This window comes from Trichechus manatus, unplaced genomic scaffold (assembly GCF_000243295.1).
Source record: "Trichechus manatus latirostris isolate Lorelei unplaced genomic scaffold, TriManLat1.0 scaffold00061, whole genome shotgun sequence".
Lineage (NCBI taxonomy): Eukaryota > Metazoa > Chordata > Mammalia > Sirenia > Trichechidae > Trichechus > Trichechus manatus.
The window spans coordinates 298816-312427 of NW_004443997.1; the positions used below are offsets into that span (position 1 = coordinate 298816).

Consider the following 13612-nt stretch of genomic DNA (forward strand, 5'->3'; position numbering starts at 1 on the left):
AGCTCCAAGAGAGTCTAACTGAAAAGCCCTGATTTCAAAACTATACTTGCTGGTTCACAATACCAGCTTTAAGGTTTAAAAACAAACAAACAAAAAAAGGGCAGGGTAAGGACTGGGCTTCTAACCAAGGGCCAGCTGGCCTGGTTCCCTTTCTCCCTCCACTCCCTGCCAAACTCCTTACAGCTGATCTGCTTTGTCCAGGAGCTGCTGTGGCACAGAGTGGAGGCTGCCCATCTCCTTGCTGTGCTTTCTCCTCAAGGGCTAGAAAGAGGGCTGCAGGGTGGGAGGTGATGCCTGCAGGCCCATTCTCTGCTCCTCACACAGTGAAGGGGCTCCTGATGTCTTATTCTCACCTCTTTTCTGCAACCACCCTCTGAAAGCTAAAGAGGGGTTCTCCTTAATAAGCCAGTGAGAGTTCTTGATCTGAGGTCTGAGAACACCCTAAAATACCTCAAAATCTGCAAGCAGGTGCATTTTTTTTCTGGAGAGAAGCTTTCATCTCATTCTCCAAGGGCTCAGTGGCCCAAGATCAGGAACACCAGCAGCAGGCAGAGCTGTCTTGCTCCACCCTTGCCCACCTGGAACTGTAGCCAGACATAATCTTCTGCACCCACACAGGTTCCTTACACTCAACACACTGACTGTGGACCTTGTCTCTACTCACAGTCCTCCCCACTACCTCCCGACAAGCCCTTTTTCTGCAACCGACACCAGTTTTCTCTAGAATCCTTAAGACTTCTCCCTCCAGCTCACCTCACCAAGTCCTGCTTTATTCTGCCTCTGTGATACCCGGTCCCGCTCCAGCAGCCCAACCAGGCCCTCATCTTCAAACCTACACTAAAGTACTAGCCTCCTACATGGCCTCTGGTTTCCACCCCTCTCCGCTTGCAACCTGCCAGATTAACCCTGTTCCCAGATGGCTCCTTGCCCTGCTCCCAGCTCCTCAGAGGCTCCCACAGCCTCGGAACAATAAGCTCACATTTACCAAGTGCTTTTAACATGCCAGGCGCTGTGCTTAGCACTTTACTTGCGCTACCTCATACTGAATCCCCAAAGCCATCCCACGTTTTCAGATAAGAAAACTGAGGCTTATAGTGGTTGTTATGAATTGAATTGTGTCCCTCCAAAATATGCACTGTAAATGCTAACCCCTATACCTGTAGTTACAATCCCATTTGGGAAGTGGTTTTCTTTGTGATGTTAATGAGATAGTATTAGTGTAGGCTGCGTTTTAAGTTAATCTCTTTTGAGATATAAAAGATATTAAACAAGCAAGCAAGCAAGCAGCAAAGATGGGAGAAGAGAGATAGCAAGCCACATGAAGATCACGCAGGAGCAGAAGTTCAAGAGACAAGGATCCTCCTCAACAGCCAACAGAGAGAGAAAGCCTTCCCCTAGAGCTGGCACCCTGAATTCGGACTTCTAGCCTCATAAACTGTGAGAAAATAAATTATTTGTTAGAGCCACTCATTTGTGGTATTTCTGTTACAGTAGCAGTAGGTAACTAAGACCATGGTTAACTGACTTGGTCAAGGGGACATTGGGCTGTGAATTAGGCAGTTCAGCTTGAGAGCCTGCCTTCTTAGCCACACGGCAATAATACCCCTCAAGTGCTGAAGCCTGGCATGAAGCCTTCCCCATTCTGTCTCAGCTTCCTCTTCCTCCTGTCTCCGGCTACTGCCCTCCTAGAATGCTCTGCCCTAACCAAGCTTGCCTAATAATTGCTTCTCTAACTAATCATACCTGCTTTTGCTCACTCACCCCATTACTTCAGTCTGTAGTAGAATTATTAAGGGCCTTTCCCCAGGAAATAAAAAACTAACTGATGATCAAGAAATAATTAGATTTAAATAAGAAATCAGAGGTTGCTCGAATGAAAAGGCTAGATGCAAACTTAAATACACATTGTAATCTAAGGATTTTTTTTTTATGCATAGAAAAAAGAGTGGAAGAAAATAATAACCAAAGGTTAACAAAGGTTGTTTCTGGGTATAAGATTTTGCTAACTGCTTTCCTGATTCTTTATACTTTTATATTCTTCTAAACTTTTCTAACTTAACATACACTACCTTTATTATCAGAAAAAGCAAGCAAGCAAGCAAGTCCACCTCAAGGGATAACTAGTGTTTGGAAGACTGTGTCCTATAGTCTCAGAGTGAGAAGGACTGGCAGGGGTGTCCAGATAAGCACATCTCCATAACAGCCTATGGCACAAGGTGGGAGCCAAAGAGGAATCTGTTGGGGCTGCAGCATACCTACAGCACTTCTGTTTCTGATAGAACCTTCCAGCTCACTGCCTTCTGATGGGATCTGAAGTCTGTTCCTTTCACAAGCCAAGAGCCCCCTTTAAACTCTTCCATCATGTGCTCTCAGCAACAATGCAGATCATGACATCTTCGATGCCAGGCCCAACATCCCTGAAGCAGGGAGTGGAAAAGAGCAAGGGCTTAAGAGTCAGGCCTACGTGGCATGAATCCTGGAGCTTCAGCCAGACTTCTGTGGACATGAATCCTGGTTTGGCCACTTATTAGTCATGTGCTCTCAGGCAAGTCTCTTCCATTTTAACCTGTTTCCTTATCTGTAAATGGGGATAAAGAGGGCACTTATCTCAGGGGCTATAGCAAGGATCCAATTAAGATAACTTGTATACAATGTTTAGCACGGTGCTGGCCCCTGTAAGCACCCAAATAAAGGCTATCACTGCTTTCTTACCTTATCACCAAAGTAAACTTCCCCATTCCTTTGTTAATTAATGACCTACTTGTTTATTTGCCTAATTCTAAGACTCTAAGATCCTCAAGGACAGGAAATGTTGTGTTAATACATTTTTGTTTCCACTCCCTCACCTACACCTCTCACTTCTTTCTAAGTTGACACTCATATATTTGTGAAGTGATTTGCAAGCACCACTCTCCCTTCCACCCCGCTGGCGCCCTGAACCCCCCTGCGCCCACCTAGGCGCCCACCTTTGGAACCTCTAGTTTGGCATGTGAGGGCCATCTCTGGGCCACCCTCCAGGACCCGCTTCCTACGAACCTATCATCTTCTGGAGCAGCAGCGAGTTGCCTTTTCCAAAGAGCACACAGAGGTCCAGGATCTTTGGAATGTCGAACAGGAAGTTATTGTAGAGGATTTCCCCAAACGCAGAGGCAGAGATGAAGTGATCCTAAGGAAAAGTGCAGAGAGATGTGCATGGGGGTTCATTATACTTTTGTGTATGTTTAAAGATTTCCATACTAAAAAAAATATTTTAAAAAAGCAAGCTCCTATATGGGAACGCTCGGTACTTTCTGCTCAGTTTTTCTGTGAAACTAAAACTGCTCTAAAAACTAAAGTCTATTTAAAAAAAAAAAAGCCCAGGGTTGAGAAGGGCGAGTGTTGACATGTCATGGGGTTGGTAACCAGTGTCACAAAACAATATGTGTACTAACTGTTTAATGAGAAGCTGGTTTGTTCTGTAAACCTTCATCTAAAGTACAATAAAAAAAAAAAAAATGATTTAAAAATCAATAAATTTAACAAAAGCCAAGATTCTATTTCTGTCTACTCATCTGGAGCAACAGAGGAAGAAGGAGACTCAGCAATAGGAGGAGGATACGGAATGTGTGGCTAATTGCCTCCAGGAACAACTGCCTCCTCTGCCATGAGACCAGAAGAACTGAATGGTGCCTGGCTACCATTATGGAACATTTTGATCAAAGATTCTGTAGAAGAATCCTGATCAAAAGGAGGATAATGCAGAAAAGAATTTCAAATTGTCATGGACTCCAGAATTTCTGAAGCCAATGGGGCAGGATATACCCCTGAAACTACTGCCCTAAGATAATCTTTAAACCTTAAACCAAAAATATACCCTGAAGTCTTCTTAATACCAAACAATAGTTTAGCTTAGCTAGTAAAAAATGCCTGCCTTGAGCATTATGCTCTTTTAAAAACTATCTATATGGGATCAAAGTGACAATAGCAACTTGAAACATTAGATAGGAATATTAGGGGGCAGTAACTTTATGTTAACAGGGGAGGAACAACTCAGAAAAGGAGGGTGAGAACGGCTGCACAACTTAAAGAATGTAATCAATGTCACTGAATTGTACAGGTAGAAATGGTTGAGTCGGTGTATGTTTTGCTGTGTACATCCTCAACCACAAAATAAATTTTTAAAAATCCTATTTTTGAAATAAATATACACAAACACACTCAAAAAAAAAAAAAAATCCCTGCAGGAACATGCACCTTAACAGAGGGAGGGAATTTTGTGACTGACCTTCACTGTGGACATCATATAGTTCTCTAATGTTTGAATTGTTCAGAGACAGAATTATTATTTTAAAAATCAGGAAGAAAGACAGTAAAGATTTTTGAAAAGCACATACAAGTCCCTTTAAGAGCTCAGAATCAATGTTTCCACCCTCTGACGCATGAGGAAAGGCGCAGTCACACGTCAACTGGCAAAGAGCCCTCGGCTCCCATTGTACGAAACACTGGGTTTAACACAGGCCGGCCAGGTGAACGACAGGATAAGGGCAGTGGCACAGATTTCTTCCCCAATGGTGGAAATAAAGGCTGAGGGGAGACAAAGAGGAAACTCGATGCTTCTAGAACCTTCCTTCCCAGGGGTGGCAAGTCTGGCACAGAGGTGTTGGGTGTCAGCTGGCAACCTATCACAGGATCAGGGGCTTACTTTGGATTCCTTGTGAGTAGACATGCGGAGGAAGGTGAGAAAAACACTGCGATGGAGGTGCTTCTGCATGTCAACAACCTCAGGGGTTGGGGCCACCCACTCATCAAATTTTCGGGGGACATAGCGTAGGTAGGAGTCCAGGCACTTCTGCAAGGTCTCGTCAAAGATAACCTAAGCCAGAAGACAGGAGAGTGAGGGTTTATCTCTGAGGCCTGAGGGCTTGCAAGTGGATTGAGGGCCCATCAGCCCTGGCCCATTGCAAACACTCCAACCCCCAGGGATCAAGGAGGTATGAATGAACCGAGGGCTAAACACAAGGTTCTAAAAATGATATTTTGGAAGGTGTTGTGTAAACATCATCAATACTGTGACAAAGGACAGAGCAATCCAAATCACAATTTGCTGTTAAGGACCCAGTGTAAGAAGTAGACAAAAAAACCACCTCCTGGGGGGAAAATTACAATAGCAACCAACCAACGGCATGTCATGTGTTTAGTCTTAGTGTTAATTTCGATAGAATGTTACCTGGCACCAGAATTTATCGTGAGGCAAGGCCAGGAGCCAGTCGACGTCATTGGCTACGAAGGTGGCGCGTTCCAGGTACTCCTCCACTAGGGCAGGAATGTTGTCTTTAGGGGGTGGTTTGTATAACACAAAATACCGGTCTGCCTTCTGCTCGGGGTGCTACGGATCGAAAAACCACGCGTTAACGTGGCAGAGGTTAGTCAGCGAGGGCCCATTTGCCAACCCACAGCAATGACAACACTCCGCTATTCCGACCAGTGATCGTCCAAAGAGCTTTTAAGCGTAAAGAACCAAGTGTATCTAACAAAGGGGGCATGGTTGCATCCAGGGAACACTAGGCGGTCATTAGAAGCCATGTTGCTGAAGAATAGTTAATGACGCGGGGAAAGGTTAAGGGAAGAAAAACTAGGATACAAAATTCTCTAATATGATCAGTTGTTTATTGTTGTTGTTTTTTGGGCTTTTTTAAAAAGTATATATATTTAACACATTCATACGTTAGTGCAGATTTTTTAAAAAACAACTAGGGACTACACCAAAAAACTAATAGTGGTTACCTCTGGGAGGCGGGATTATGACTTAAATATATTTTCCAATTTTTCTAAACTGAACATGCATTACTTTTTTAAATTAATTTTCAATTACACAAGTGAGCATCCTTTCTTTCAAAAACTTAAAACAGTACAGAGAAGGTGAGTCACCTAGGACCACGGCCTTCTGGAGGTAACCACTCACTCATCATCCAGTGTTCACAGACCTTCTCTGGGCATTGACATTAAAATATACTCACATAAAACATTTGTTTGGGTCCTTTTTCTTCCTTACACAAACAGTATCATACCATATGTATCATTATGCTGTACCCTTTTTATAATTTGAAAAAAACTTCAGTAATTTTCTTAAAGATCCTACTCAAGTAGCCGAAGGTCTCAGCTTAGAATCATAAATTGTCTTCCAACCCATACCTTACCATGAACAAACCCTACTTTGTTCACCATAAAGAGGAGTCGACGGGCTCAGTTTTCTCCTCCGACTACATAAGGGCTGCTTTCTTTGGGAGAAGTGGTAATAGGAGGAAGGACAGGCAATGCTTCAGCTGTTATAAACCACAATACATCCACTCCCAGGTCTGTCTATCCAAGGGGCACAGGAAAGATTCATCTGATTGGTCAGCCTTCTCAAGAACCACCTATACCTCTACTGCCTAATGCAAGTTTTCAAACTGGAATTTTCTGGTTCCACAGGATTCCTTGGGAACAACCTATTAGGTAAGTCTTCGGGAATCCCTCCCATTGAAGCCAGAATTTATATAGTGGGGTTCCAAGTACAAATCTGTTTGAAACAGGAATTCTGTTGATTGAAACAAGTTGAAAACCACTTCTAGAATCTAAACCCATCTCCTTGGCATTCAAGCTCCTCCTTACCCCAATCTGTTGACACCTCACCTCCCAGGTCACTGCTCAGGCCAGCTTCTCACCGCCCCATCCCCTAACATAGATGACACACACCCCTGAGATACTACCTTCCCTGCAATCCTGCTAACATTTAAGGGGGCCCTGCTGTGCCAGGTGTGGTGAGGCACATGAAGAAAGCATCCAGATGCTCACGGAGCCCACAGTCCAAATGAGCGCAAAACAGAGGAACTGCTCGTTCAAAGCCTGGCAGAGGGACACGCGGGTGCAGAAGGGAATTAACTACAACTGCAGGACAAAGGACAGTTTCCCAGAGCAGCCAGCATCTGAGCTGGGCCTTGGAGGATGACGATTTTTAGGTGAAAGAAACAGCATTTTTTATGTAGGAATAAAAATGGGCCAGTGTATCTCCTTTTTAAATAGTTGTTGTAGATTTAAAAAAAAAATTGGCTGTGGGATATGCCTACTCAGCAGCTGGCACAAGGCAAGTCCTCGATAAGCGGTGGCTTTTGTTATCATCATTCCAGCATTCTCTCCCTCCAAATCCATCTCCCACTGCTGAGTGCAATCTGCGCTTACACTGCAGACCTACTAAATGACCTACAGTACCCACATGCCATCCTAGTCTGCTTGTCCTTCTGACCCCAGCTCTGATCTCACTTCCTCCAGGAAGCCTCCCTGACTCCTACTCCAGACAGGTTTAGGGGTTCACTCTGTGCTCACCCTACTATGGCACTTGTAGAACTTTATCAAAAGTGTCTGCTTTTGGATCAGTGGCTGCTGGGGACAGGGAGAGTGGGGGGATGGATCATAGAGGGGCACAAGGGCACTTTAGGGGTGGTGGAAATGTTTGTTATCTTGATTATGGTGATGGTTCATGGGTGTGTATGTAGGTCAAAACTTATCAAATTGTATACTTTAAATGTGTGCAGTTTATTGTCCTTCAATTATACCTCAATAAAGTTATATAAAAAAGGGGCTTGCCTTCTTATCTCTCTCCCCTACTAGCCTGTAGGTCTCTGGAGCAGTCTGAGCATTGCTCACTCAGCATTCCCAATCCCTACAACAGTGCCTGACATGGAGCAGACTCTCCACACACATTTGCTGGCTATGCAAAGTGATGAATGGAGATAATGGAGGACTAGATCCTGCCAAGGTCTTTGAAGGACACTGAATACCAAGCTTAAGAGTACTGGCTTTATTCTGCAGGAAATGAGGGGTCACAGAAGATTTCAGCACGAAGCTCCAGCAAGATCCAGCTGTGTCTTCTCTCCTACCCAAGTCCCATACCACCCTTCAAGCCTGGGTAACATCCTACCTGCTCCGTGAAGCTTTCTGAACATTTCTCTGCCCATCAAACTTCTATACTATTGACGTTGATATTGATAAGAGGCTGTTTTGCACCGTTCTCCAAATGACCCACTTACATGAGTCTTGTCTTCTTCAAGAGTCCACTCATCCCTTCTGGCCAAAGACTTTATTTCTTTTGGATCTTCAACAGTACCAAGTATGTGCTGTGCACACAGTGGCTACTCAATAAACATAAGCTCCATCTATCACTCTGCACAGGCAGCATGGTAGCTGCCCCCTGCCTAGAGAACTTCTTGCCCAAAATCAAGACTAAAGGGGTAAATGTAGGGTGGGTACCTCCTCGGGACAACTTTCAGGAGTACCCGTGGCCTTCACAGTAACACTGTTTACAGTGACCAACAAGACCCCTCCTCAATCAGGCAGCTGTCTCCCTCGGCTTGTTCCTCTTCCTACCCCTTGGTCAACACTTCTTTCGCTGTCACTGTTTTCATCACCATTATAACTACCATTTATTGAGGGCTTACTGTGCTCCAGGCACAGTGCCAATTCACAGATGTCTCATTTAATCCTCACAACCACTCCATAACACTGGTTCTACTATTACCCTTTCTGGATTCTGGGGCGTCGAGAGATTAAGAAATTTGTCCAAATATTGTATAAGACAACTATTGTAAGAACTCAAGAAAATGTTTAAACACAGAAGAAAACATTCTTTGATGGTTACAAGGGTGGGGAGGGAGGAAGAGGGGTATCCACTAACTAGGTAGTAGACAAGAATGATCGTAGGTGAAGGGAAGGACAACACACACTACCGGGGAAGTCAGCATAACTGGACTAAACCAAAAGCTACAAAGTTTCCTGAATAAAACCAAACACTTTGAGGGACAGATAGCAGGGACGGGGGTCTGGGGACCATTGTTTCAGGGGACATCTAAGTCAACTGGCATAACAAAGTTAATTAAGAAAATGTTCTGCATCCCACTTTGGTGAGTGGCATCTGGGGTCTTAAAAGCTAGCAAGTGGCCATCTAAGATGCATCAATTGGTCTCAACCCACCTGCCGTAAAGGAGAATGAAGAACACCAAAGACACAAGGAAAATATCAGCCCAAGACACAGAAAGGGCCACATAAACCAGAGACTGCATCAGCCTGAGACCAGAAGAACTAGATGGTGCCTGGCTACCACCAATGACTGCCCTGACAGGGAACAAAACGGACAGTCCCTGATGGAACAGGAGGAAAGTGGGGTGCAGAACTCAAATTCTAGTAAAAAGACCAGACTTAATGGTTTGACTGAGACTGGAGGGACCTTGGAAGACATGGCCCCCAGACCCTCTGTTGCCCCAGAGCTGCAACCATTCCTGAGGCCAACTCTTCAGACAAAGATTAGACTGGACTATGGGACATAAAGTGATATTTGTGAGGAGTGTGCTTCTTAGCTCAAGTAGATGCATGAGACTAAATGGGCAGCTCCTATCCGGAGGCGAGATGAGAAGGCAGAGAGAGTTAGGAGCTGGTTGAATGGACACGGGAAATCCGGGGTGGAAAGGAGAAGTGTGCTGTCACGGTATAGGGAGAACAGCTAGAGTCACGTAGCAATTCGTGTATAAATCTTTGTATGAGAAACTGACTTGAATTGTAAACTTTCACTTAAAGCACAAATAAAAAAAAGAAAGAAAGAAACTTGCCGAAAGTCACACAGCCAAATCTGTGTTAGATTTAAGACAAAGCCTGTGCTCTTTAACTTTGCTATCCTGCCTCCATCCCAAGAGACTTGTGGTTCCCATCCTGGCTCCCCAACTTACCTAGTTCTGTGACCATGAACAAAATCTCTCTACTCCTTAGTTTCCTCATCTGTTAAATCAAAATTACCTACCTATAGGGCTGTGGTACAGCTTAAATGAGATAATCCAGGTGAAGTGTTTAGAACAGCTTGACACAGAGCGAGCACTCTACAAATGTGAGGTACTACTACTAGAAAAGTATTTAGGAAGTAATAAGAAGCCATCCAGAAGGCAGGAACTAAAACACCAAACTCGTTTCCCACGACTTTACTAAAGCCCCCAGAAGATACTTCCTCCCACCTTATTCCAGTAAGCTCATATTCTTGGGAAAACAACAAGTAGGTATGGAGACTCCAGTTCCTGGGAATATCTCCTTCTTCAGCAGCCTGGCACCTGTCCACAGCTCTAATCTCTCCACCACTAATAATCAGCACGTTCACAGTCTCCTTATTTTTCAGTCTTCACAAGCCCTCTGTATGTGGGCTTCTTATCCAGTTGAGATAAAAGACAGCCCCAAGCTCTGAAATCAGTGTTCCCACAGAAGTGTGGATAGCAGCTTAAAGGTTCTGAAAACGTCTTGCCTGAAACCTGAACACCTCCCCCAGGGTCAAATCCCCATGCTGCTTCGGCCAGATCCATTTCCAGGCCAGCTCAGGCTGAATCAGAACTGTCATCAGCCTCTGAGTCAGTCAATGCTTTGAGGGGAAGGTGTGGGGTGGTGACATGGGAAATACTACTCAAACTCAAGCTGCTGCTCAGAAGGAAACTTCTACCTGGAAGGACCCATCATGTCCCAACTATTGAATTACCAATCACGGCCCTAGGGTCATTCTTGGAACAGATAAATAAGGAATTTACTTTTTCCTTCTGAAATTGGAAGAATGATAATATCAGGCTGAAGGGCCTCAAGGCAACGGCTCACCAGGGCTGGTAAAGTCCTCAGCTTTCCTGTCTTCGGGTCCTTCTGGGTGATCTGGAGTTCATCCAGGGGCAGAGCTGGCATTGTGCTGTGTGACCCTCCTGAAAGAAATATGGATGGGAAGAAGAGAGCAGGTACCCAGGCTCCCAGGGGCAGGGGCCTGCTTGGGGCTGCTTCCTGAGCCCAGAGAGAAACTTCAGCCTCAGGCCTTCAGGGCTTCAGACTAGTTTATGCACCTAGCAATTCAGACTGAAATGATCTTTTTGGCCTGAAGCAGTACTTCCCAGCTGAGGAAGAAAACACTCCCCAGGTAACTTCTGATATACTCTCACCCCTTGAGAAGTGCTGACTGAAAGTACTTAGATGGTCTTTATTATGGCTCCAGCTCTGCACCCTCCGTGGCCTGTGGGCTCTGTGAAGGCAGGGCCCGGGCTCTCCTTCTCCTACTGCCTCTCCTGTGACCAGCACCGGCTTGGCACGGAGGCGTCCTCATCAAATGTCTGATGAATGACTGAGTTTTGGGGCACTGCTCTTCTAACGCTAACCAGATTTTCAGTCTTTTGAGGGTTAGAGATATCTTTTCTCACTTGCAGAGGGTGTTAAGATTCACAACCTCCATAGGCTTCATGAAAGGGATTATCATTCCCATTTGCCAACAAGGAAATGGATGAACAGAAGGGTCATGAGTGCACCAGAGAGGAAGACAGAATTCGTAGAAACCTGCCAGGGCAAGCTTCTTTCTTCCGAGGCCCAAACTGGCCTCAGAGCCCGAGTGGCAGACCCCAGACTCCTGTCTTCCTGTTCAATGCACTTTTCACAATACCACGCAGCCTGACCCATAGGAGGGACGTGCACATTGGTAAATCATGGAACTGAAATGAATTAAGGCCCCTTAAAAGACATGCCATGAAAGGCCAGCACAGTCTCAACAACGACATGAAGACAGAGTGAGGCTGAGCTGAGGAAACCATTACCTTCCAAGCACTCACAGGCGAGCTGAGAGGCAGGGGCAGCCATGAGTTACCAGGCGTCCCATATTTCAGGTATGGAGCCAGGCCCTGGTGATATGAAGACAGGCTGATAACACAGGGTTTCTGCTCTGGAGGAGCTTAGAGTCCAACAAGAATAACGGTAGTAATAACAACGAAAATAGCAGCAGCAACAACAGGTACATGCTAGGTATGCTCTTCTAAGTGCTTTTTTCACCGTAACTTATTTTACACATTTTAACTCCTTTTATACATAGTAACGCTCGCAACAAACTCTAAGGTGGGGTCTATTATCATCCCCATTTTATCAATCAGAAAATAAGAGACTCAAAGAGGGTAAGAAACTCACCCAAGGTCTCACAGTTAGTAGTGGTGAAGAGGGCTGACTCTTAATCATTTGCTATATTGTCTCTAGTTTAGTCTAGCTTATGGGGGAGGGGGGTAGCCGTCAAGAAAAGATTTCTAGAGGAAATGAGCCTGAGTTGAGTCTTGATAGCGAGAACTGACATGGGAAGAAATGGGAAGTGAAGGGTGCCCCAGGCAAAGGAAAACACCAAAAGCAAAGAAAGGCAAGGAGGTGGAAAGCAACTTGGTACACAAGGAAGCTTGGTTTATGGTCTGTTTTAAGGACTGTGGAGATCCCCATCATACAGGAATGTAAAGAGAGAATCATTCTGCTTAGTCTTTGAGGCCTGTTCCGGCTCTAGGATCCTAGTGGATCAGATACACAGTCCCTGTACACATGAAGCAGCCTGAAAAAAGAATCACAAGACAAACTAATGAAAGGGGTCTGGGGTGAGTTTTCATTGTTCAGCTTTGCAAAGCATAGATAATGCCTTCTGTTGCGCGTACCCGGTTTCTAATCAGGTTACTATTTTATTAGCTTCTCGAAAAACCCTGTAAAGGACAAGGATTATTATGCTCAGATGTCCAAAGTGGGGCCCTGATTTGCTCAGGGCAAATACATGTGTGGCCAGGTTGAAACCGAAGCCCAGTTTTCTTGTGTTGAATGTGCTAAAAATACTTAAATCCCCAGCAATGCTGGAAAGAAACATCAGTGGTCTGCACCCCAGTGCAGAGAAGTCTAAATGTTTCACAGGCCGGTTCTTTCCATGCTCACCTGCTGTGGTCACAGGCCAGTTCTTTCCATGCCCACCTGCTGTGGTGAAATGAGTTCTTTTACGCGGCCTTTTGCCTTGGTCTCTGGAGAAACAGCTTGACAGATTTTTCCCCTGAGCCCTGAGGAATTAACTTTGCCCAAGTCTTCTACTCCAGGGGACTTGTTACTTTCGTCCAGGTTGACTGACATTTCCTGGGTAATCTGTAAACAAGGATGGTTTGATACTTTCTGCCTGGCCCTGGGCTGCAGCCTGCCCTGTGACTGGCATGCATATTGCAGGGATTGGTCAACAGCCTATGCAAATGAGGTGAATTATAGCCTACTGTGCAAATGAAGTGTTTGTGGCCCACCAAGAGGGGATTGGTCAGTTTGTGCCTCCCTCACTGGGAGGGGCCATGCCTTTAAATTGACAAGGAGCTGTGTATATAAGCAGCCAACCCCACAGAGGTTTGAGAGACAGAAAGAAGAAGGAAGAGAAGCAGCAGGAAGAAGCAGAAGGATGAAAGAAGAGAGAGACAGAAAGGAGGCAGGGAGCCTTCTAAAAGAGCTGTAACACAAGTCAAGGGCTATAATACTGTAGACAGCAACAAGCCCAGAAGGAGCACACTGGCAGAGCCGACGGTGAGTGGCCCAGAAGGGGACCAGCAGCAGAGCGAACAGCGACAGATGGCAGGGCCAAAAAAAGCCTGTCCTGAGGGGGCCAAGGGTGTTATACTAAAAAGAGCCTCAAGTGTTATACTAACAATTGTAGCAATTCATGTGAAGACAGTGAGCAGTCTTTTATGCAGGGGAGGAACATAATCAGAAAGAGATGATAACTTGGTGCCAGGAGATGATAACTGAGCCTACGTGGCTGAGAGAAGCTAAGAGA

At 45.2% G+C, this 13612-nt stretch overlaps 1 protein-coding gene across 1 annotated transcript in view; it reads right to left on the minus strand.

The window, feature by feature from the left end:
- ASCC2 (activating signal cointegrator 1 complex subunit 2) overlaps positions 1 to 11693 on the minus strand; it is a 43037-nt gene extending 31344 nt beyond the window's left edge. The window contains exons 1-5 of the mRNA XM_023733675.1: positions 11607 to 11693; positions 10636 to 10733; positions 5207 to 5365; positions 4682 to 4852; positions 3037 to 3166 (exon numbers count right to left, since the gene is read on the minus strand). Coding sequence (XP_023589443.1) covers positions 3037 to 3166; positions 4682 to 4852; positions 5207 to 5365; positions 10636 to 10733; positions 11607 to 11649 — 601 coding nt within the window. The 5' untranslated portion in view covers positions 11650 to 11693. The remainder of the gene's footprint in view (positions 1 to 3036; positions 3167 to 4681; positions 4853 to 5206; positions 5366 to 10635; positions 10734 to 11606) is intronic.
- Positions 11694 to 13612: the final 1919 nt, after the last annotated feature.